This window comes from Hemitrygon akajei, chromosome 19 (assembly GCF_048418815.1).
Source record: "Hemitrygon akajei chromosome 19, sHemAka1.3, whole genome shotgun sequence".
NCBI classification, from domain to species: domain Eukaryota; kingdom Metazoa; phylum Chordata; class Chondrichthyes; order Myliobatiformes; family Dasyatidae; genus Hemitrygon; species Hemitrygon akajei.
The window spans coordinates 42,842,487-42,865,606 of record NC_133142.1 but is presented as its reverse complement, the minus strand read 5'-3'; the positions used below and the strand labels follow the sequence as shown (position 1 = coordinate 42,865,606).

Sequence of the window (23,120 nt, the reverse complement as noted above, 5' to 3'; positions counted from 1 at the left end):
CCAATGGCAGGTGAAATCCAGGGTGCCTTGATGGATACAATCAGTTCAAACAGAATCCAAAGGGAAAATGAGGGACCTGGCCACTTAAAGGTAGGAATGTACTTCTGTCCATGAGCAGAGTTAAATGGATTAAGTGAACAAAACCACAAGATCTTGCCTTTGGCACAAATTCAATGGACATTTAGGATAGAGGATGATCAGTGCATTTACTAACTTCAGCCTCAATTTATAAAATATCCCAACCGTATGCAAGTGCCATTGTTGGTGATCATTCAACTGCATGCAAATAAAAGGTCAAACATCAAAATATCCTTTCTTCATGTTTAGCTTCATCACTTGTTGTGAGGTAGGAGCCTGTTGATTGCCAAAAACGGAAACAATTGTTACTAAGAGTAAACCTGCAAAACCCTATTGTTGCACAGGGTTTAAGATTATTGCTACAGACAAAAACATAGTTAATGCTTATTGCATTTGTTTAGGCAGAGAGGTGCTTCATGAAGCAAGATTAAATTTGTGAACATAGGAGGATTAATACTTTTCAACATGCTTTAATTATCTTTAGGGCCAAAAATCAGCAAGGTGTATATTAGTTTCAAGCAGTGGCCAACTCTTCAGGCTTCACTCAAGGGGAGTGACATAAATATTAAGAATTGCGTTTTCCATGTTTATCCTTAGAGATTGAGGATTATTTAACCTTGGTTCCTACTATGAGAATTATGGTCCGTCAGTACTAGCCCCAATTTCACAATTTTATCTGGAATGATTCATTGAAGTTGCCAGGTGTCAGACCCATTCCTAGTGATAATGCTTAATTTTTTTCTGAAATCGGAGGACAGCATCAGCAACTCAATTTGTCAAATGTCACACTGTGTAGGAAATCTGCAGAGACAATAGGGAAAACCTCAGAAGAACACTTTAATCAGAGACTCAAAGCTCTATAAAAATCAAGATCAAAATTTTAATGTAGTTTTGTTCTCATTTCACAATCTACTTCTCACAATAAAATTCATTATGTTAAACTATAGATACTAAATGCAGTTAGAGACATTCAGAAAAAACCTGGCAGCTAAAGTCCCTTAGTAAAATCACCTAAAATGTACCTTAAGTAGCATTTTAAAGCACTTTAATTCTATTACTGTTTTATTAAATATTAACCACACACTTTTCTAAGCTGTAAAACTAATTCAAGCAAAGGTGGCAAATAAAATTTACAGGTGTTTGGGCTTTGAAATTTGAAACAAAAATAAGAAAATTATAGTTGATACAACAATACAACTTAGCTAACAGCATTCAATAGAAGAATGAAGGGTCTAATCCCATTTGCCAGCTTCAAGGTTCTAAACAAAAACTATAACATGGAAATGCATCAGTGACTGATAATTAAAAGGTAAACAGCTTTTCAGCAAGTAAGTACCCCTCCAAAGGCTTGTTGCTCTTTTATAATCATGTACCTGGACTACCACTGATTACTTTTGAGAATTCTGCAATGGAGAGAGATTAAAAGAATAATCAAGCGCAGTAACTGGGGCATTTAGCAAAATAAATGGAGCTGCCTTCTTTTAAAAAAAAATCCAACAAAGGCGATACGCTATACTAAAAGTCTGAAATATCCACCTGTCCTCACAGCTCTGCCACAAGTTAGCAAAGTCAAATTACAAAAAAGGTTCTGAACTTTCACTTTTGCAGAAAAAAGCAAAAAAAGTCTGGTGCTCCCTTAACTAGAAGCAAAATTCCTCCAGTTACCACACATAATAGCTTCTTGATGTATCGACAGGTGTAGGTTTCACATCAGAGGAACCATCTTTGTCTTTCTCGCTCTCTCCTTCCCATAGATTTATAAGTGGTGGATAAAGTTCATTCAGGGGAATAGATGAAGTCTTCTGCATGTACTTCTTCAATGAATGATGGTAGTTCTTCCGCTTGAGGCGTTTGGCTATATAAACAGCTATCGAAGCTATGCTAATGATGGCAAACATTGATCCCATAACAGCTGCAAGAGCGGTGCTGGTTCCCTGGTCAGAGATATCCAGCGAGAATGTCACACCTTTTGTAGTTACGTTGACACACGATTTCTGAGTTTGTTGGTGGATATTGGACACGGTTAGACACACCTCATACTCTGTGGAAGGCTGCAGATGAGTCAGGTTGTATTCATGGACATCAACAGGAACCCTTGCAGTGTACGTGATGTGAGGGTTGTCGATCTTCATGGTGGCTGAAGACCATTTCAGATTTGATGTCATAACATTAGAGTTCACTCGCCATGAAACCAAGATAGAATGCGATTCAGCTTGCTTTACGTAGATTTTCAGTACTTGAGTTCCATCCAGCAAGGTCCCATTTACTCGAATAGTTGCAACCCTTGTGTCTGCTCCTTCAGAGTTCTGAGCTACACACGTATATCGGCCAGAGTCCTCGACGTGAACGTGAGACACTTCAAGTGTCCCCTCACTGCTCAGCTTATATTTATCTGATAGGGTGTCCACTGTGATCTTACTGCCAAGTGGTGTGACCCAATAGATTTCAGGTTCAGGCTCTGCCATAGCACGGCAGTCTAAGGAGACCGTCATGTCTACATCAACGTTCAGATGGTTTGGGAAAGTCTCATGTGCAATCATTGGAAGACATTGCTCAGCAGTCTCCTGCATGAGAACTTCCTTGACTTGCTGACCTCTGTACTCTGGAGGCATCGCACAAAACATAGACTGGGGCTCCATGAAGCGAATGGTTGTTTTGTTTGAATTCATCCACTGGATAACACAATCACACCTGATTGGGTTACTATGAATGCTGACTTCACGCAGATTAGGGAGGTTATCGACAGTCTTTTGATAAAGGGCATTCAATGCATTATTATTGAGCATCAGGCTTTCAAGGGACGGAACTTCCCGAAATGCATAGCGATGAATGTAAGACAATTTAGGGTTATTTGTGGCTTCCAGTTTTGTAAGTTCAGGGAGATTATCCAAGGCATATCTGTCAATAGAAACAAGTTCAATCATGTTGTTGATACCAAGTTCTTTCAAGCGAAGCATGTTTCTGAAATCACCTTCCTGAATTTTGTGAACAGGGTTTTTGTTCAAATCCAGGAATTTTAAGGCCGGCACCTTCTGAAGTGCAAGCTGAGGCACTCTTCCCAATTTATTATCGTAGAAGGAGAGACTTTCCAGACTGTCCAAGCCTACTAAAGCATTGCCAGGAATTTCTGTCAGTTCCATTCCTGCTAGAACCAGACTTCGCAGATTGCTTAAAGGTTTGAAGTTCATGTCCAGGATCCCAATTACAGGATTTTCCCCAATCATGAGAATCTCCAAGTTAGGTGTAGATTCAAACCAACGGCTGTCAATCACTCGCAGTTTGTTAGAGTTTAGGTGTAGTCTCAACAAATTCCTCAAACCAGAAAAGGCTTTGGCTGATATGCTACTAATCTGGTTGTGATTTATGTAGAGCTCCTGGAGGCTGGCAAGATCCTGTAAACAATAGTCAGGCATGTCTGCTATCTGATTCTCTTCTAAATGCAGTGTGGTGAGCTGAGTAAGATTGGTCAAGCCCACGTCATGAATAGTGGTGAAATTATTCTGTGAGAGATCGAGTTCAGTGAGGTTAAACATCCGCTCAAACTCATTAGTTGTCTTGGCAATATTGTTGCTCTGAAGCAAGAGTACCTGGGTGTCAGCTGAGAGGTTGCTGGGGATTCTGGTCAACCGCAGGTCATTACAGTCCACAGTGGCGGCTTCTCTGTACGTTGACTGTGGGGTGAACCATGGGCGGATTTCACAAACACACAGCTGAGGGCACTCGCTACGCTGCAGGGCTGCTTCAGTTAGGCAAATAGTCAGAAAACCCATCATCATGTGACAGATTTGGAAACTAATCCTCTTCCTCACCATTTTAAAAATCAAACTTTTCTGCGGAAACTAATATTATCAGGGGACTTCAACAATTCAAAACCACTGGTTGTAGAAGGTAACAGCAGAAGAGAGCTGTGGATACAGTGGTATACCTGATGCATTTAGTGTTGGGCTTTCAAAGAGCCAGAAATTTTGGTCCTCAGTTGTGTCTTCGCTTTTCTCATTCACCTGTAACTATCGGTGATGTCAAGTCTGTCTTGGCACCTGTGATGTCTGCAAAATGACAAGAGGAAACAAAGATCATACTTAGCATTTTATGGAAGCATTAAATATGGAGCAAGATTCTACAGATTAATTCTAGATTTAAAGAAAATACATTCTGACCACAATTAGCAATATCGTAGAAATGGCAATAAGATGGCCCACCTCATCTGTACGTGTCAAGAGGGAGGCTTCAAATGCTTTGAAACTCAAATGGCATTGATAAATATTAATGGCAAAGGAATCTTCAGCAGTATATGATTATATCATTTGTAAAATGTGTTGCTCTATTAGGCTATATTGCTGCTGCCAGTGGGGTCTAAATATTAGACCATAATATATAGGAGCAGAAATAGGCTATTTGACCCATCGAGTCTGCTCCGCCATTTCCTCATGACTAATCCATTTCCCCCTCAACCCCAATCTCCTGCCTTCTCCCGATAACCCTTCAGGCCCTGACTAATCAAGAATCTATAGACCTCTGCCTTAAATATATCCAATTACCTGGCCTCCACAGCCACCTGTGGCAATGAATTCTACAGATTCACCACCCTCTGGCTAAAGAAATTCCTCATCTCCATTCCAAAAGGATGTCTATTCTGTGAGCTGCATCATCCGGCCCTAGACACCCCCACCATAGGAAACATCCTCTCCACATCCACTATAACAAGGCCCTTCAACATTCGATGGGTTTCAATAAGGTCACCCCTCATTCATCTGAATCCCAGTGAGTACAGGCCCAGAGCCAAATGCTCTTCATACGATAAGCCTTTATTCCCGAAATCATTTTTGTGAACCTCTTTTGAGCCCTCTCTAATGTCAGCACATTCTTTCTTAGTAAGTGGCTCACAATACTCCAAGTGAGGCTCCATTAGTGCTTTATAAAGCATCAATGTTACATCCTCGATTTTCTAGTCCTCTTGAAATGAATGCCAACATCACATTTGCCTTCCTCACCAATGATTCATCCTGCAAATTAACTTCGAGGGAATCCTCCACAAGGACTCCCAAAGTCCTTTTGCACCTCAGTATTGAATATTGCAATAATTTATTCTTCATTTCCAAGTCCCAGCAATTCTACAGTTCACCCCTGCCTTCGCCACACTTACTATCGGTGTTTCAAATGTCACAGCAGTTTCAACCATTTCAGCTTCCTTTCCTATAAACTTGGGGAAGAAAGTTTCCACACAGTCAGATATATCATTCTCTAGTAAAGTAAAACTGTAAAATTCACTTTAGAACCATTCAGAAATCCTGAAGGTTCGACATTTGGTTCACTCTGACATAATCCAACATCAAAGCTCCAGTCCCCATGCTTCCTTTCGACATGCTAGGAGCCTAGACCCCATGCTCACTTCAAACTTGCCAGGTTCACTGGGAAACATAACACTGTGCAATATTTAAATAAAGTGGATTAAAGTTGGAATAAGTTTAATTTCCAATAGCTTAAACAAAAAAAAAATGCTAGTTCAGCACCCAAATTCCTAACCTGCCAGGTTATTAGCTTTAATGCACAAGCACCGATTCTCAGCGGAGCTGAGCAGCAGCGCTCAGTTTGAAAGTCACAGTTCTAAATCTCAAACAATCTATGCTAGACCTTCAAGACAATAGAGACAACTGTAGTGCAGATGATACCAACCTATATAAAAGACAAGGCCTCATTTTCTCCTAAATAGACACAGCAGGGTAAATAAGGACAGCTCTATTTGACAGAACGCCAGATGTTGTGCCAACGGTTAACCCTAAAGTCAACACCCACAACAGATCTTATTTTGTATTTAATAGCGGCAATTTTAGTGTACACTGACTGTTGCAGTTCCCTGCAACCTAATGAAAGAAAATTCTGGTTATGTGGGCTAAAATTACAAAATAGTAGATCAGTAACTTGGCAAAATTAATACCATCTGACAAAATTTAAAATCAGAATGACACAAGATATGGGGACACTTAGTCCATATTGTCAGTGATGACTTTGTGGTGAAACTGTCCAATAAGGTCTACTCACTTATGCTTGTTCATAGTTCTACCACTCTTTTCCCTTGAAAATATTTTGCCATTGCTCTTGAATGTTGCTATGAAATCTGCTTTAATCAGCCAGTAATTGCAAATAGCTTACTGTAAATTGTTTCCTTGTATCCAGTTCTTTTGTTGACCATGTTAAATCCATGTCTCCCATTTACCTTGTCCTGCTTATTTATACCATCAAAAACATCTATGAACTCCACTTCAAGGGCAGAATAAAAAAAATCTTTCAGTAATTATTTTGATTCTTTAACCTTGAAATAACAGATTTTTTAAAAAAATGTTTAACTAGAATTCTGAAGAGAATTTTAATGGCCTTATGCAATTGCATGGCTGACAATTCCATTGAAGAAACTACATGCAATTGAAAATTCTATCCTTCGCTTGTAAGAGTTTTCAAATCATGATTGTGGGCAACAGAAAATGCTAGTATCCATTTACATCACAAAATAAACTGTCGAGACTGATTTTGGCAGCAACTGTGCAGGTCTTTACACTGAAAATAAGTTGTAAAGCACAACACCTTGAATAGATTGAGGCTTGTAGGCTTGTGTCAATTGAATCAGCAACTTCAGCCCCCCCCCCAAATTAAAAGCTTTTCCCCAATAAGTAGCATGCAACTGGACTATTATGTGCATATTGTAAAATCATCATGTATTCAGATAAAGATAGCAAAATAAAGAACAATAGCAAGATAAAAACTATAGGAGAGATACAAAATATGACTTGTTCTAAATTATGCACAAATCCAGATTCATTGCCAAGTAACACTGGGAATGAAGACTGGACACTGAATGAAGAATGAACACTGGGAATGTACTACTATGGGAATGGACAGAGTTCTGTTCATGTCCAAGAACCAAGGACAAGCTCTTTGAGTACAATAGCAAGTAATAAAGGTAATGTTGTTGCACAGCACTAGGAGGAGTCAGGGTACCTCTGCTCCTTTTACCTTCCACCATTGCTGGAGGGGTTGCAGTCCAATTTTCATTGCTGGCCTAGTATTTTATAGTAAACAGCTGGCCCAATGCCAAACCTCCAGTAAAATGGATTGTAAAGACAATAACTATTTAAATAATGCACTATGCCATGACATTGGAAATACATTTAGGCCAACTTAAAATCCATTACAACAATGCACAGGGAAATAAAACTCTAACAACATATACCATTCCAGTTAGACTTCGGCTTCTTACACAATCAGCTGCACATATTCAGCATAATTTTATGTCTCCCTCGTCAGCAGTAGCTGCAGCACACTGCTCACAGTCCTCCAAAACAATAAACGCAACTCCACACGGATTTCACTTCAATGGCACGTCATTCAGCAATCTCCAATGATGAATATTACTTCATTGCCTTCTGGATGTGTTTTCCTCTCCAATTTAGAGCTAATTTTCCTTTTTGTAAATTATATTCTTTTATAGATGGTTCAGCATGATTCCTATTTTACTGCAGCCTTGGGGCATTTCAAACTGAGCTGTCTGCATAACCATGCACACCCAATTCTAGCTTTGGATCCATTATAATAAAGATGCTATTCACATGCAAATTATGGATGGGGGTGGTCACACTTCACAACAAAGGGAAAGTGATTCCACAACTCTAGCAGGCAAGCTTGGAATGACGCCATGCTTGCCTCCCATTTATTATTGACCCAATTAATAGGGAACTGAGATGGTGTTTAACAAGCAGAGGCCTTAGTACTAAATAAATCTTTACAAGGACAATATCCTTTGGTGCAATGTAAAGATCAATGGGTGTAATTACTCACTAACCCAGAATTTCTTGCAGCAGTATATCACCCAGTCCTGTCTGTAACATTTGAAAAACTCCAAACTCACTAATTGTAGGTTTTCAGTGTAAAATTGCAAAGTGCTCTTCGAGTCCTTAAAGGAAAGGCCCTACAAATTGTCAGAGCCCGGCTTATGCAACTGATTGTGTTGTGTGGGAGAGAAAAAGAAAAAGTAGCAAGGCCAAAGCATACAGAAGAATGACATGGCTTTCAAAAACTGAAAGTTAAAGCACTGAAATATTTGTAAACTAATTTAAAGATGCAAATTACTGCAAAGTTCAAAGTACATTATCAAAGGAACATACAATCAGTACACTTTTATTAAATACTGGAGGAACCTAATAGAGTACCCACTGAGTGTATGTTCATGGTCTTCTGCTGCTTAGCCCGCCCACTTCAAGGTTCATCATGTTGTGCATTCCGAGATGCTCTTCTGCACACCACCGTTGTAATGCATGGTTATTTGAGTTAATATCATCTTGTCAGCTTGAACTAGTCTGGCCACTCTCCTCTGACTTCTCTCATTAACAAAGCGTTTTCACCCATAGGACTCCTGTTCAATGGATGTTTTTTGTTTCTCACACCATTCTCTGTAAATTCTAGATACTGTTGTGTGCAAATACTAGGAGAGCAGCACTCAAACCACCCTGCCTGGCACCAAAACTCATTCCATGGCCAAAGTCACTTTGATCACATTTCTCCCCCATTCTAATGTTTCCACTGAACAGCTGAATCTCTTGACCATGTCCCAACCTTTTATGCATTGAATTGCTGCCACACGATTGGCTGATTCTCATTAATGAGGTGTGCAGGTGCATCTGATAGTGACTATTGAGTATACCGTATGCCACCATACACTACTCTATGATTCATGTTCTTACAGGCATTTACAGTAGAAGAATAAATCAATGAAAAACCACGCACAAAACTCTGATAAACAACCAATGTGCAAAAGACACACACAGACACACACACACACACACACAATTAGATGCACAGTCCTTGAAAATGAATTCATAGGCTGTGGAATAGGTTCAGAGTTGAAGAAAGTGAAGTTATCCACACTGGTTCAGGAGCCTGATGGATGAAGAGCAGTAACTGTTCCTGAACCTGGTGGTGTGGGACCCAAAGCTCCTGTACCTCCTTCCCAATAGCAGCAGTGAGAAAAGAGCAAGACTTAGATGCCGAAGGGTTTCAGCCCAAAACGTCGACTGTACTTTTTATCCCCCATAGTTGCTGCCTGGCCTGCTGAGTTTTCCCAGCATTTTGTGTATGTTGCTAGGGTGTTCACCATCTGCAGATTTGCTGTTTATGGCCTGGGTAGTGTGGGTCCTTGATGGATGCCGCCTTCTTGTGGCAGTGCTCCTTGTAGATGCACTCAAAAGGAGGGGAGGATTCGACCTGAGATGAATTGTACCGTATTCATCACTTTTTGTAGGAACTGTTCCCTTATTATCATTCCTTTGCATCTATTTGATCATGGTCACTGATCCCACTGAAAGTCTAACCTGGTAAAGATGCTGTGCTTGAAGACATTAGCGCATAGAAATTGTTACATCGGTGCTCTGCTGCTGGATATTTTGAAGAATCTAAGCGCAGAAATCAAAAAGCCAAAGTCATGCAAAATGGATGTCGTCATCTCACAAGCAAGGGAGGAGAAAACCTTCCTGTGCCTTTGTGGCCCATGGTTTTTCCATTCTCAGAAAATATTAGTTGCTCATTGAGTTGGGAGAATATTTTCTATTTCTCCACCAATCAATCTCAAATGATGAACTAATGTACTGATTACATTGAAGCTAACAGAAAAAATTATATGCATTTAAACAGCACAATGTTTACCACAATGTCCCAATTCACATCAATAGCCAATTAAAGAATGAAAGAAATAACACAATAAATTTGCACCAAATTTCCTGAAAGAGCAGCAATAATGACTAGATAATCTCAGGTGAGGAAACATCAGAAATGTTGCTTGAAATCTCTGGGATCTTTTACATCCTTCAAAAAAAAGGTAGTTTAATAATTAAACTGGAGTGTTGTCGAGTCAATTAGTGAACAGGAAATTAATTCACAACCTTAACTTGTGCCAGTGGGCTACGCGTTGAGACATTGCTGACATCCAAGCTTTATGCATCTCACTGCAATTCATCCTGTATTTTAGAATGGGTGATTAACTTAGCCACTCCAAGAGCTCTGCCTATTTGCATTAAGCAGCAGGGAACAATGACATGAATGCTTCCTTGGAGGGAAGTAAAAGCCCCCCTGGGTGCAACAACATTGTAACATGATCTGTCGTTGTTGGTCCCAACCATGTCACTCTTTACTCCAAACACTGGCCTTCGTTTAACTGATGGTTGTTAGTTATCGCTCCTCACTGTTATGTTCTCAATCTTGGGAGCAATTTGAAAAACAAACAATTTTATTTCTCTCTACCAGCCTTGTAGCAGGAACAATCACATCCACATCACATTAGTATGCCAAACCTTTTAATACAGCTGCATGTAAAGATTCATTAACAGGTTGCAGCGATAAAGAAATTGTCAAGGCGCCACCCCTCCCCCATCCTTAAGGCATTAAAAAGTTTTACAGTTAAATACTTCACATACACAGATAGAGATTTTCCTTATAACCTTTATCAAATCCTCAGATTTATTAAAAAAAATTGAAGTACAGTACAGATAATAGTGAATTCTGGTTAATTGGGCCATTGGTGAATCAGGGTAGCTGCTTATTTTGGACAACTCTTAAAGAATAAAACCTAATCAAGAAAATGCCCAGGGTTCCCCTTACTGCTTAACTGGGGCAGGAGACTGCTACTGAATAGTTTCTAATTACTGTCAGTCACATGCACTTGTGTGACAGTTAGGCACAGCACCTTAAAGTAGTTTTTAAATAGCATCAGTTGTGTGTATTTCTATTCAAAAAGCAGTTATTTTTGTCACTGATAGTTGGCAAGAAATAAGCAGGAAGACAATTTAGAATTGTTTTGCAGTCTGCGGTTTCAAACATTCAGGCTTGGAGACGTTAGAATTGGCTGGGAATGAAAACGAAATGATTTCATTACTCACTGTTCGAATCTACAACGAATTTGAAGGTAAAAGACAATCATCTTGAATGTTACAATGAAACTGAAAATTTGGAAGATGCAAATGTCAAAGGCATTATATGGAGGTAGTCTGTTATCTATACTAGGAGTATTTGCTAATTTTATTTACAGTCAAAAGAACACGGCAGAGTGTTGGCTGTCCATATCTAACAATGAGATTGAGACCTGTGCAGTAGAGTTTTTAAGATGGAAAAGCCATTAGGACAGTTCCACTCTCAACCTCTTAAATTCAGGCCTGGTGGTACGAGTAGTCAACATGAACTGGGGTTGTCCTCGGTTGCAGTGCATGACCATGACTTCTGTGTCTTGTCATCATGCCCTTCATTCTCCACAAAGTGTTGCAGAACCACCTTCTTGCCTGTTGATCTCATCCACCCCACACTGCCAGAGCAGACTTCACATGCTAGGGAAGGTATGCCCCTATTTTCACCACCATCATGTGAAATGTTGTACGACGTAGGTGACCACGGTCATTCTTTGCAAATTTTTCTATAGAGGTGGTTTGCCTTTGCCTTCTGGGCAGTGTCTTTACAAGACAGGTGACCCCAGCCATTATCAATACTCTTCAGAGATTGTCTGCCTGGCACCAGCTGCTCACATACTCATCCTCCATCTGCTCCCTCGGGGAGGGGTGGGGGGAGAGCGGGTGCTACACCTTACTTGTGGGAGATCTGCAGGCTAGCAGAGGGAAGGAACACCTAACTCCTCCTTTGGTCGGGATGCACCTCCACCCCGCCAGCCTTTTAACGGGAGTACAAGCTGGGCTGGCTACCCTCTCTCAGTTTATCACACCAGTCGAAGTGGTGTACTGGAGTGGCTACTGTCACATACAAACAACTATTTGGGGCCACTGTCTGGTGGGGATCAACGGAGAGTGAGCTGCCCTGGAATGGAGACGCCAAGCCCCTTCACTTGAGGTGCAACCTCTCCCTGGACACCCATACATAGCAGTTTGCATTGAATGAATTCCTTTATTAGGAACTAGTACTGTTTTGTAGTACTGTAGCAGCATTGGTAGACAGACAGACAGACAGACATACTTTATTGATCCCGAGGGAAATTGGGTTTCATTACAGCCGCACCAAGAATACTGAAGAAATATAGCAATATAAAACCATAAATAATTAAATAATAATGTTAATCATGCTAAGTGGAAATAAGTCCAGGACCAGCCTATTGGCTCAGGGTGTCTGACACTCCGAGGGAGGAGTTGTAAAGTTTGATGGCCACAGGTAGGAATGACTTCCTATGACGCTCAGTGTTACATCTCGGTGGAATGAGTCTCTGGCTGAATGTACTCCTGTGCCTAACCAGTACATTATGGACTGGATGGGAGTCATTGTCCAAGATGGCCAAGTGTTCCAATTTGTTCTTTTTTTTTTGTTTAATTACATTTTGTACTCAATTAAACAGCTGTTTGTTTTTTTTAAAAAAAACATTTTAAACTATTTCTATGGAACTTTGAATAATTGGGGCAGCAGTTTAACTGGGCCCAAATATACTGGTTCTTAGGTATCCCAAATATCCAGAATCCACTGTATATGTGAAAGGGGGATTGCTTGTACTTGTACAGAATAGTCAATTCACCACCCATTTGCTGGTCATGTTTTGCTTAAAATATAGATTAAAAAGAAACACAAAAAACACCACTTGATTATTCATCCTAAGCTGCTAGATATACAAAGCCTCACTCAAATTTAAACATTTTCAAGTGAAAAATCTTTAATGGATAAATGTCAAAGAGCTAAAAATTACATAAAACCAACACTTTCAAATAGAAAAAGAAAAAGATTTGTTCTGTGATGTACCCATTGCTTAAATACACTATAGATGGAAATCTAATTTTGCACATTGTCAGTTTAGATATCCTAAGAAACATTAAATTACTTAATATTCATCAGAATTGCCTTGGTCCCAAATAAATAGCAAAATATTGCGATTATTACCCTGATACACAATTAATCTAAATTTGTGTTAAAAAGGTATCTGAGTAAATGTTTGATTCAAACCGTTTCAAGAAATAAAAAAAATTGAAATTATTTCAGGATACAATTTGGTAGAAAAACTACAGACTTGGAATTTATTTATAGTGCATCTGTACCTGTGCAAAGTTCCCTTTCCCTGAATTAACTTGTCATTTCAGCACAGGACAGAACAATCAGATCAAAAATTATGTTCACACTCAGCAAGAATCTCCTTATCAAATGTTATGAACAGTAACTGTATCACTGTAGACTACTGGTGCCCAAAAACAGGAGTTTCTAAGTGATCCGACGCAGATTGGGAGACTGTTTTGCTGAACACCTACGCTCGGTCCGCCGTGTGTGTTGTTGTTTGAATTTCCAGCATCTGCAGATTTCCTCAGTTTCTAAGTGAGAACAGATGCAATTTGAATACCATTCTTCTAGAGAGAGTTAAACTGGGCAATTGATTCTGAAAAAGAAAGTCTCACTTGTCAGTACCCTCTCCATTAGAGAGAGTGTGGTGATTAGCCAATAATCTGCTGGTAAACAGTGGTCTATCTTCAGTGTGGAGGAATGGTACTTAGCCATAAAGGAAAAACGAGATTGATCACAATAAGTTGGGATGAAGGTAAAAATGCAACAACTGATGTCACAAACAAGAGAAAATCTGCAGATGCTGGAAACGCAAGCAACACACACTAAATGTTGGAGGAACTCAGCAGGCCTGGCAGCATCTATGGAAACAGAGTACAGTTGATGTTTTGGACATAAACCCTTCAACAGGACTTTGATGCCAGTAGCTTAGACAGGAGCAAAAAAGTAAGCAGATAGGGCAAGATCAGCTATTATGACTGTGATCTCTATGCTTATGAGGCAAATTGAGTAATTTTTTTTTACTGAGTTAAGTATTGTATGTAATTAGTTTTGCTACAACAAGTGTATGGGACATTGGAAAAAAGTTGGAATTCCCCCATGGGGATGAATAAAGTATCTATCTATCTATCTAAATTAGATCAAATCTCATTAAAAAGTGCAGAATAGTGTACGGGACTCAATTGCCATGAGTTGCCTCTATGGTAACTGGGTGAGGTGCAATGAGAATGGGACATACCCATATCTCTACCATGAATAACAGCCAAGGACTGTGACTTCACCAAATGCCAATTTCTGACATGAATCAAAAATACAAGACAAATGTTGTTTGATTTGCTAATGGGGTCAAAGCATTTTTGTGCCAATTGTGCCATAGCTGGCACAATCCCACACCACACTTCAACCCGACAAAAATTAACTTGCGAGATCTCCCAGCCCCTACCAAGTACTTTGACAAAACCACACAATGACCAAGAAGCTGAGGACATTAAGCCCCACAGCCCCGTTATAGGAAAGTGCTCAGAAAAGTTCCATTCAGATGAACATATGAACTTTAAAGCACTAAAAATAGGTATTGCAGTTTAAATTTCTCCATAACTAATTATTATCCAAATGAGTAATCTGGCACTAATATTTCAGTGATATTAAGAATGTCTAAGTCAGGACTTCCCAAACTGGGGCCCATGGACACCCCCCCCCCCCCCCCAGTTAATGTTAGCGAATTCATAGTATATAAAATAAAGTTTGGGAACCCCTGCTCTAAAAACCCCTGCTCTATCCAAGTGCTGATGAAGTGGATTTGCTGTTAAGTGAGGTAAAGTGCCAGATGGTTCACACAGTTGTCCCATCTGTTGTGTACTATTGCTACATGTTTGATGAACATGAAGCAACAGATGACCTAACAACTTGGGTCTGGTGAAACATACCAAATCATGATTTAGTACTTACATAGGCACCATCATTTTCAGAAACATGCTTGTTATTATAGTATTTAACTGGCATGCAGTCTTGCCTGCAAATTATGTGTAAAATTTCCCAGTGCAGTAGTGCAGTTACTATGTTATACAATTAACAAGTTCAGGTGCATTTCCAACATGACTGAGCAATGCATGGAAGTGCTTCAAGTTTTAATAGCTTACCAATGATTCATTTAACTGAATTTCAACATGTTAATTGTTTGCAACAAGTTACAAATTGGATGCCTAGTATTTTAATAATGGGCAGGTGCCACAGAATTTCCTTCCTTATGGGTTTCCCTTCAAACTGCACAATTTTCAGAAGTTCTTTTTCTTTCCTGATTTTTGGGGTTTCAGAATCTGCTGTTTCTTTTCTGCCCAAGTCCGAGTTTAGAAGACTGAAATATTGCAGGAGAAATGGACTGATCCAAGAAAAATACAAAAGATGCAAAGGTTATTACATAAATTATTTTTCTTGACTTGGTTAACTAAGGTGCTAACTACAGATGCAGAGGTCCTCATTTTTTCCAAATGTAGATTGGCTATCATGATCACATACAACAAGACACCAAGAGAAAAACATAATTTCCTTAGGATTCTACTGCTATCGGAAACATTCACAGAATTTCAATGTCAAGTAACTCAGTCTATAGTGTTTCAGCTGCTTTACTGAAGTAATTAAAAAGAAACTCATTTGGATTGATCACACATTCCTCAGGAGGAATAGTATTCCTGTGAAATTATCCACGTCATCACGTTAGCTCAGTTGAAATGAAGAAATCTCAGGTAGAAAATGAAATCTGCAGCAAACCACTGTAGGAAACCACATTGCTACAACACTAGTGCACCAAACCCCTGATACCTACCTCAATGGAAGCACTGAATTGTGCAAGACTTTCCATCCCCTTTTCATACTGAATTCCCTCCAAGACCTCGACCCTTGACCACTTCACTCAAAGACATTCTTTTACTCCTTCCTTCCTTTATCCTGGCCTGAACATCCATGTACTCAGTGGCTAATGTTGTTTGATAAAGTTCAAATGAAATGCATGTGGACATTTTACCACACTGGAAAACTTTACCACATTAAACATGACCTAATTACAAGCTATAGTGGAGTCATTGCTTTCAAGATGAAAGAGAGACTACCTAGAGAATTGGCCACCTAAGTAATGTATTATTTCCATTTTTCAGTGACTAGTAATGGAACATTGTTGGAAGCCTGGGCTTCTTTACTTTGCAGGTGGAGCACCAGTCAGGTGGGAAGCAGAAATCCTCAACAATATCACAAGAATCTTCAGTTTGCAGAGAATTTAGCTTGAATGAAACAGAGGCACAATTTGTATGTACCTCAAAAGGTTGAAGGACAGATGCAGGATGTATAACGAGGTAATGCTTAATGGAGGTCATATGGAAAGTTCCTGCTCAGAACTCAATTGGAACTAGAGACACCAGCTACATTTCAGGACAGCTCAAGTCAGGCTAGAACCAGTCAATGATCTTCAAGCATTGGCAGGTGCCCCACAAGCACAAGTACATTGTGGGTGGAAGTACTGCTGTAAACAATTCCAAGGTTGGAAAACATGGCAGAAAGGGATAGCCAACCATGACACAAAGTAAGCCTCATTTCTTCAACTTTGCACAGTGGTGGGAGGAGAATAATAGTGAGATGTCTACCCACAGGAAGGGTGTGGAGTGGAGACAAGGTGTAATCAGGGCAAACATGTGTCAATGAGAAAAGGCAACAATAAAAAAGAATCCCAGCAACCAGGTCTCAATATCCTGGATCTAGTGCAGGACAGCCAACTCCTCCCAACACAACTTGAATCAGAGCTCCTACTAAAAAGAATAATGCCAGCAGTCCAAGCCACAAATCCATATACACAGGTTCCAAACACTGTCGCCATGCAACCACGGCAGGCATTCAATTCTGTAATGTTACCGAATGCTCACCTATGCTCTTCTGTCAGGACAAAATGGTTGACATTGTCAGTGACAGCAGGTCAAATCCAGCCCCAGTTACGCACCACATGGGAGATGGAATGCATTCTACAATTGCATCTGCTGTCCGAGACCATGAAACCAGGGCAATGAAAACTACAGAACACTGAGGGTGAATATTCCCCATTTCAACTCCTCAGATCATAACAGTCTGAGGGTAAATCGCTTTCAGTTAATGTAAATCACCAATTTCTAAACTAGCACTAGCACATAGGAAGCCATGTGCACTGAAGGATCATTGCACGATGGGGATGTCAGCAACTGAGAACACCTTTTGTGTATGAAACTTGGTTTTTTACAATAGCAGGAGAGTGTCCACACCACACTGGGTCGTTATGCCTGCTTGAGATGACCCCATAGCTGTTCAGTTTATGGCGGAGACTGAGTGCAAGGGAAGCAGCAGTTCAGTGCTTCAGTTGTTCTTTAATTTTCCAAGGTTATGCATTCCTAATAACACAGCCACTAAAGACTGCATATTGGTCACCCAATGGCTCTGGCTGTATGTTCCAGCAATGGCTTTATTTACTCCTCATTGCTGCAAGTTTAATGCTCCTCTTTAGTGAATTTAATTCTTTCAACGAAAAGACTGCAGAGGCTGGAATTTGGAGCAGCAAACAATCTGTTTAAAGAACTCAGCAAGCTGTGTGAGGGAGGGGGGTGGAATGGGATGGCGTTGTGGAAAGGTCTTGGGTTTTAACCCAACAGTTTTTTCCCTCCCTGCCGATGCTGCTTGAGTTGTGCTCCTCCAGCAGATTGTTGATACTTTCAATGTCATTGCTGATGCGGTTAAGCAACAGCTGAGGGACTTGGCTGCTGCTGTTAAATTCAGAACTTTGTGTGAGTGCTCTCAGCAGCAGGGCAAGGGAATAAAGCTGGTACAGCAAGCATAAAAGCAGGGCAAAAGCAAATTTGCTCATGAATGTCACGATCTGTCTTGTTCTGCACATGGCATTTCCAGTATGCATGCATGTCACACAGTATTGCAAAATTGTACACTATTAGAATATTGGCACCCATAATACCTCCAACTGGAAATTACAGAAATTATAGCCAGATCAGGCAGCTTCAGTGGCAAAAACAAAACAAATTCAAAGAAAAGTCTGCTAAGTCTATTCGGCTGCATGAGCTACTACTGCTGTAGATTAGTGGTACTAAGCTCAAAAGGACCATTCTGGTCATCTTAGTGTACCACGTGCACCTGATCCCTTTAGATTTTACTGCTACCATATATAAACTCATGTCTTCTTAATAGATAGGACAATAAAATGCAGTCATGTACAATGTTAACTATGTACTTCGGACAGATGAGGCCTGTCAGCCATGGTTGGCAGTTCAGTGCAGAGTAAGATTCAGGAATGAACAGAGTAAAGATTCAGAGATGGCGTCCCTAAAGGCAGTCCTATGTTGAGTTCAACACTGATTGGCTCCTGCTGGAACCAAACGCAGTATCTGCCATTCCACTGGATCCATCAGCTGCGGAGAAGGGAAGCCTGCTGCCTCCAATAGCTTGCTCTCCATATCGTACTGCCCTGGCTTGCATGTCACGTAGACAGCTGGGATGCAAACATCCATGGATGACCCCAAACAACAGATGACCACGCACAAAGCAAAGAATACCAAAGGCCTGTTCAAAATCTGGACATTAAATCAAGATTTTATTCGAGAATTTTACTTTGGATGACAATTCTTCTCCAGAAGGGGGAAAAGTTAACAATTTCAGATTCAAAGGTTCAATTGTTTTTTTGTCAAAGTATGCATGTACAATGCAACTGATATTCGTCTTCTCCAGATAGGCACGAAATAATGAAAAACTATGCAAGTTGTTGAAAGATGTCAATGCCCCTCCCAGCAGAAAAAGAAAAACAAAACTCAAACCCCAAAACTCCCATCCCCACCCCCTCACAAAAAACAGCACCTACATTGAAAACTGCAGCTGTAACTGCAAAAACCCCAATACTCCAGCCCCTCCCTCGCAAATAACAGTGACCATAGCATCAAACACCCCAAGCCCCTCCCTCGCAGAAAAAATCCACAGCAATAGTGTCAAATCTGCAATTTCTTCGCACACAAAAAAAAACTTACAGATCGGCCACATGAATTCAGCCCTTCCATGAAGAGCGACCACCGTACTGGGTTAGAATGCCACTGACCTGGCTTCAAACCACTGTCAACCCCACAGCATCCACAACATCAACCGCTGAACTCCTCTTCATTCACCTTGATGCTTCACTCCGAGACGTTGAAGCAGAATTGTTCATTACCCCACTGTCCATTTATGGTTTCTCCAAGAAGCAGCTTATGCTCCCTGTCCTCTCCAGACACAGCAGAGCGCTAGATCATTTAATCCAATTCCTCGTCACAGTCTCTAACAATTTCCAAAACACAATCAAAACAAAATGAACAAGCAGAAGATGTAGAGAAAGTGAAATAATTGAAGAGATTGGCTATCTGGAAGATGTCGCCTGAAAAATCGCTGTTTGCTGGTGCAATCTTGATCTTGACAAGACACTATTATCACAAGTTTGGTATTTTACCTTCACATGGTCAAATAGAGCCCTGAACTAACAATATTATTTACAGAAGTAGTGCATCTTGCTGCTGGTTTCCTCGGCAAATTGAGCTGGAACTACTCTGCCCAGTGACTAGTGGGAATGGGCTCATGAAATAAATGATATCTCTTCATCTGGCTTAAAAAGGTTGAGAGATAGGAACTAGAAGGGTTACATAGATGTACTGTGAGGCAGATACATGGTTTATTCTGTGAGCCTGCCCCTCTGGTTATTGAGTAGAGTAGTTACTCAATATGGATAAAGGTTTATTCTCATTTACATAAGAACATAAGAGATAGGAGCAGGAGTAGGCCAATTGGCCCATCAAGCCTGCTCCGCCATTCAACAAGATCATGGCTGATCCAATCTTAACTCTAGTTTTCACCGAATCCCACAAGGCAACAGTGCCAACCAACAGGGCACCATGCCGGCCATTTTATCTTATAATTCATCCCACCCAAACCCATGTGATCACCCGGGGGAAAAAAACCGAGTTGCCAATTGAGGAGAAAAAATCTGGAAAATTCCTCTCCGACCCATCCAGGCTATCGAAAACTGGTCAAAGAGATCACATGGCTGATCTAAACCTAGCCTCATGTCCATTTACCTGCTCGCTCACCGTATCCCCTAATGCCATTTTTATCCAGGAAAATGTCTATCTCTGTTTTGAATTTATTGAGTGTAGTAGCTTCCACAGCTCTCTGGGGCAGTAAATTCCACAGTCCCACTACCCTCTGAGTGAAGAAATTTCTCTGCATCTCAGTCCTGGAACGGCATCCCCTTATTTTAAGATTATGCCCCCTAGTCCTAGTTTCACCCATCATTGGGAACATTCTCCCCGCATCCACCCGATCAAGCCCCTTCACAATCTTATATGTTTCAATAAGATCGCCTCTCATTCTTCGGAACTCCAATGAGTAGAGTCCCAATCTACTCAACCTCTCATCATACATCAACCCACCCATCCCCGGAATTAACCTAGTGAACCTTCTCTGCACTGCCTCGAGAGCCAGTAGGTCCTTTCTTAAATATGGACACCAGAACTGCACGCAATACCCGGTACAACTGCAGTAAGACCTCCCTGTTCTTATACTCCATCCCCCTAGCAATAAAAGCCAGCATTCCATTGGCCTTCTTGACCACCTGCTGCACTTGCATACTAACTTTTTGTGTTTCCTGCACCAGGACCCCCAGATCCCTTTGCACAGAAGCACTTTCCAGTTTCTCTCCATTTAGATAATAACTTGCTCTATTATTTTCCTGCCAAAGTGCAAGACCTCACACTTGTCAGTATTATATTTCATCTGCCAAATGTCTGCCCAATCACTCAGCCTATCTATGTCCCCCTGCAGGGTTTCAATGTCCTCCGCACTCATTACACTCCCTCCCATCTTTGTGTCATCAGCAAACTTCGATACGTTGCACTTAGTCCCTTTCTCCAAATCATTAATATAGATTGTAAAGAGTTGGGGTCCCAACACCGACCCCTGCGGAACACCACTAGTCACCAACTGCCAGTCTGAGAATAAACCATTTATCCCAACTCTGTTTTCTACTAGAAAGCCAATCCTCCACCCATGCCAGAATATTATCCCCAATCCCATGATTTTTTACTTTAAGTAATAATCTTTGGTGTGGCACCTTGTCAAATGCCTTTTGGAAGTCCAAATACACCACATCCACTGGTTCCCCTTTATCTACCCTATATGTTATGTCCTCAAAGAACTCCAACAAATTTGTCAAACATGATTTCCCTTTTGTAAAGCCATGCTGACTTTGTCCTATTAAGCTATGTTTATCCAAATGCCCTGTTACTGTTTCCTTAATTATCGATTCCAACATTTTGCCAACCACAGATGTTAGGCTAACTGGCCTATAATTCCCAGCCTTCTGTCTATTGCCTTTTTTAAATAAAGGAGTTACATTAGCATTTTTCCAATCTGCCGGGACCATTGCCGAGTCCAGCGAGTTTTGAAAAATTATCACTAATGCATCCACAATCCCGACCGCCACTTCCCTTAAGACCCTAGGATGCAAGCCATCCTGTCCAGGGGATTTATCCACCTTCAGTCCCATTAATTTATCAAGTATCATTTCCTTGGTGATTTGAATTGTAGTTAGCTTTTCTCCCCCTAGAGCCCCCTGTTTATCCAGTGTTGGGATATTTTGAGTGTCCTCTACTGTAAAAACTGATACAAAATATTCGTTCAGCGTTTCCGCCATCTCCATGTCCCCTACCATTAATTTCCCAGTCTCATCTTCTAGGGGAGCAACATTTACTTTAGCCACCCTTTTTCTTTTTATGTAACTATAAAAACTCTTACTATCTGCTTTTATGTTTTTCGCCAATTTACTTTCATAATCTATCTTCCCCTTCTTAATCAATCTTTTTGTTATTTGCTGCTGATCTTTAAAAGCTTCTCGATCTTCAATCTTCCCACTAGATTTAGCTACCTTATATACCTTTTTTTTTTAGTCGTATACTTTGCTTTATTTCTTTACTTAGCCACGGATAACTATTTTTTCTTTCACACCCTTTTTTCTTCAGTGGAATATATTTTTCTTGATAGTTGTAAAATAACTCCTTAAATATACACCACTGATCAAGTACCGATCTAGCCTTTAATCTATTTTCCCAATCCATCTTAAGCAATTCCGCTCTCATACCATCATAGTCTCCTTTATTTAAGCTCAGTACACTTGTTTGAGATCCAACCCTCTCATCCTCTAATTGAATATGGAATTCGACCATGTTATGGTCACTCATTCCAAGGGAATCCTTTACTAGGACATTTTCTATTAGTCCTGTCTCATTACACAGGCCCAGATCGAAGACTGCTTGCCCCCTTGTCGGCTCAGTAATGTATTGTTCAAGGAACCCATCCCGAATACACTCAATAAACTCTTCTTCAAGGCTGTCGTGTCCGACTTGATTAGTCCAGTCAATATGAAAGTTAAAATCCCCCATAATTATAGCTGTTCCCTTATTACAAGCCCCAACTATTTCCTGATTTATGCTCCGACCAACTGAGTTACAGCTGTTTGGAGGCCTATAGACTACTCCCACCACTGCTTTTTTCCCTTTACTATTTCTTATTTCTACCAAAATTGTTTCGTTATCCTGATCCTTTGAGCCAATATCATTTTGCTTTATTGCAGTGATTTCTTGCTTTATTAACATAGCCACCCCACCTCCTTTTCCTTCTTGCCTGTCTCTCCTAATTGTCGAATACCCTTGTATGTTTAATTCCCAGTCCTGGTCACCCTGCAGCCATGTTTCCGTAATTGCCACAATATCATAACCATATGTAATTATTTGTACCATCAACTCATCAATTTTATTCCTAATACTACGTGCATTCAAATAAAGGACTTTCAAATATGTTTGTGCCAAAACATCCACTGAAGATGTGGGACATGCTGTGATGAACACCAAAATGTATTCACAGTGCTGTTGTGCGTGGAATAAGCACATTGTACTATTTCTATAATGATCAATTCTTCATTTTGGCAACACAAAGTAGGTAGAAACAAGATGTATATCCAGATATCATTTGTTCCTCTTTCTAGCAATACAATGCACCTCACTCAAAATTTGCTTTGAAAATATAATCAATGGACTTCTTATTTAGAGTGACTATGCCAGCACAAGACAACAAGTGTTGCTTTTACTCAAGTGCTCAGCAAACACGTAGATGCACAACTGTGTCAGTAGCCCAAACATACTCAGCAACGATCCAAA

The 23,120-nt window shown here is 40.4% G+C and overlaps 1 protein-coding gene across 2 annotated transcripts in view; it reads right to left on the bottom strand.

Annotated features, from left to right (window-relative positions):
- Positions 1-944: 944 nt before the first annotated feature.
- Positions 945-23,120, bottom strand: part of lrrn1 (leucine rich repeat neuronal 1) — a 46,043-nt gene continuing 23,867 nt past the window's right edge. For both annotated transcript variants that reach the window (XM_073072435.1, XM_073072434.1), the window contains one exon: positions 945-4,124. In XM_073072435.1, coding sequence (XP_072928536.1) covers positions 1,740-3,890 — 2,151 coding nt within the window. In that variant the 5' untranslated portion in view covers positions 3,891-4,124 and the 3' untranslated portion in view covers positions 945-1,739. The remainder of the gene's footprint in view (positions 4,125-23,120) is intronic.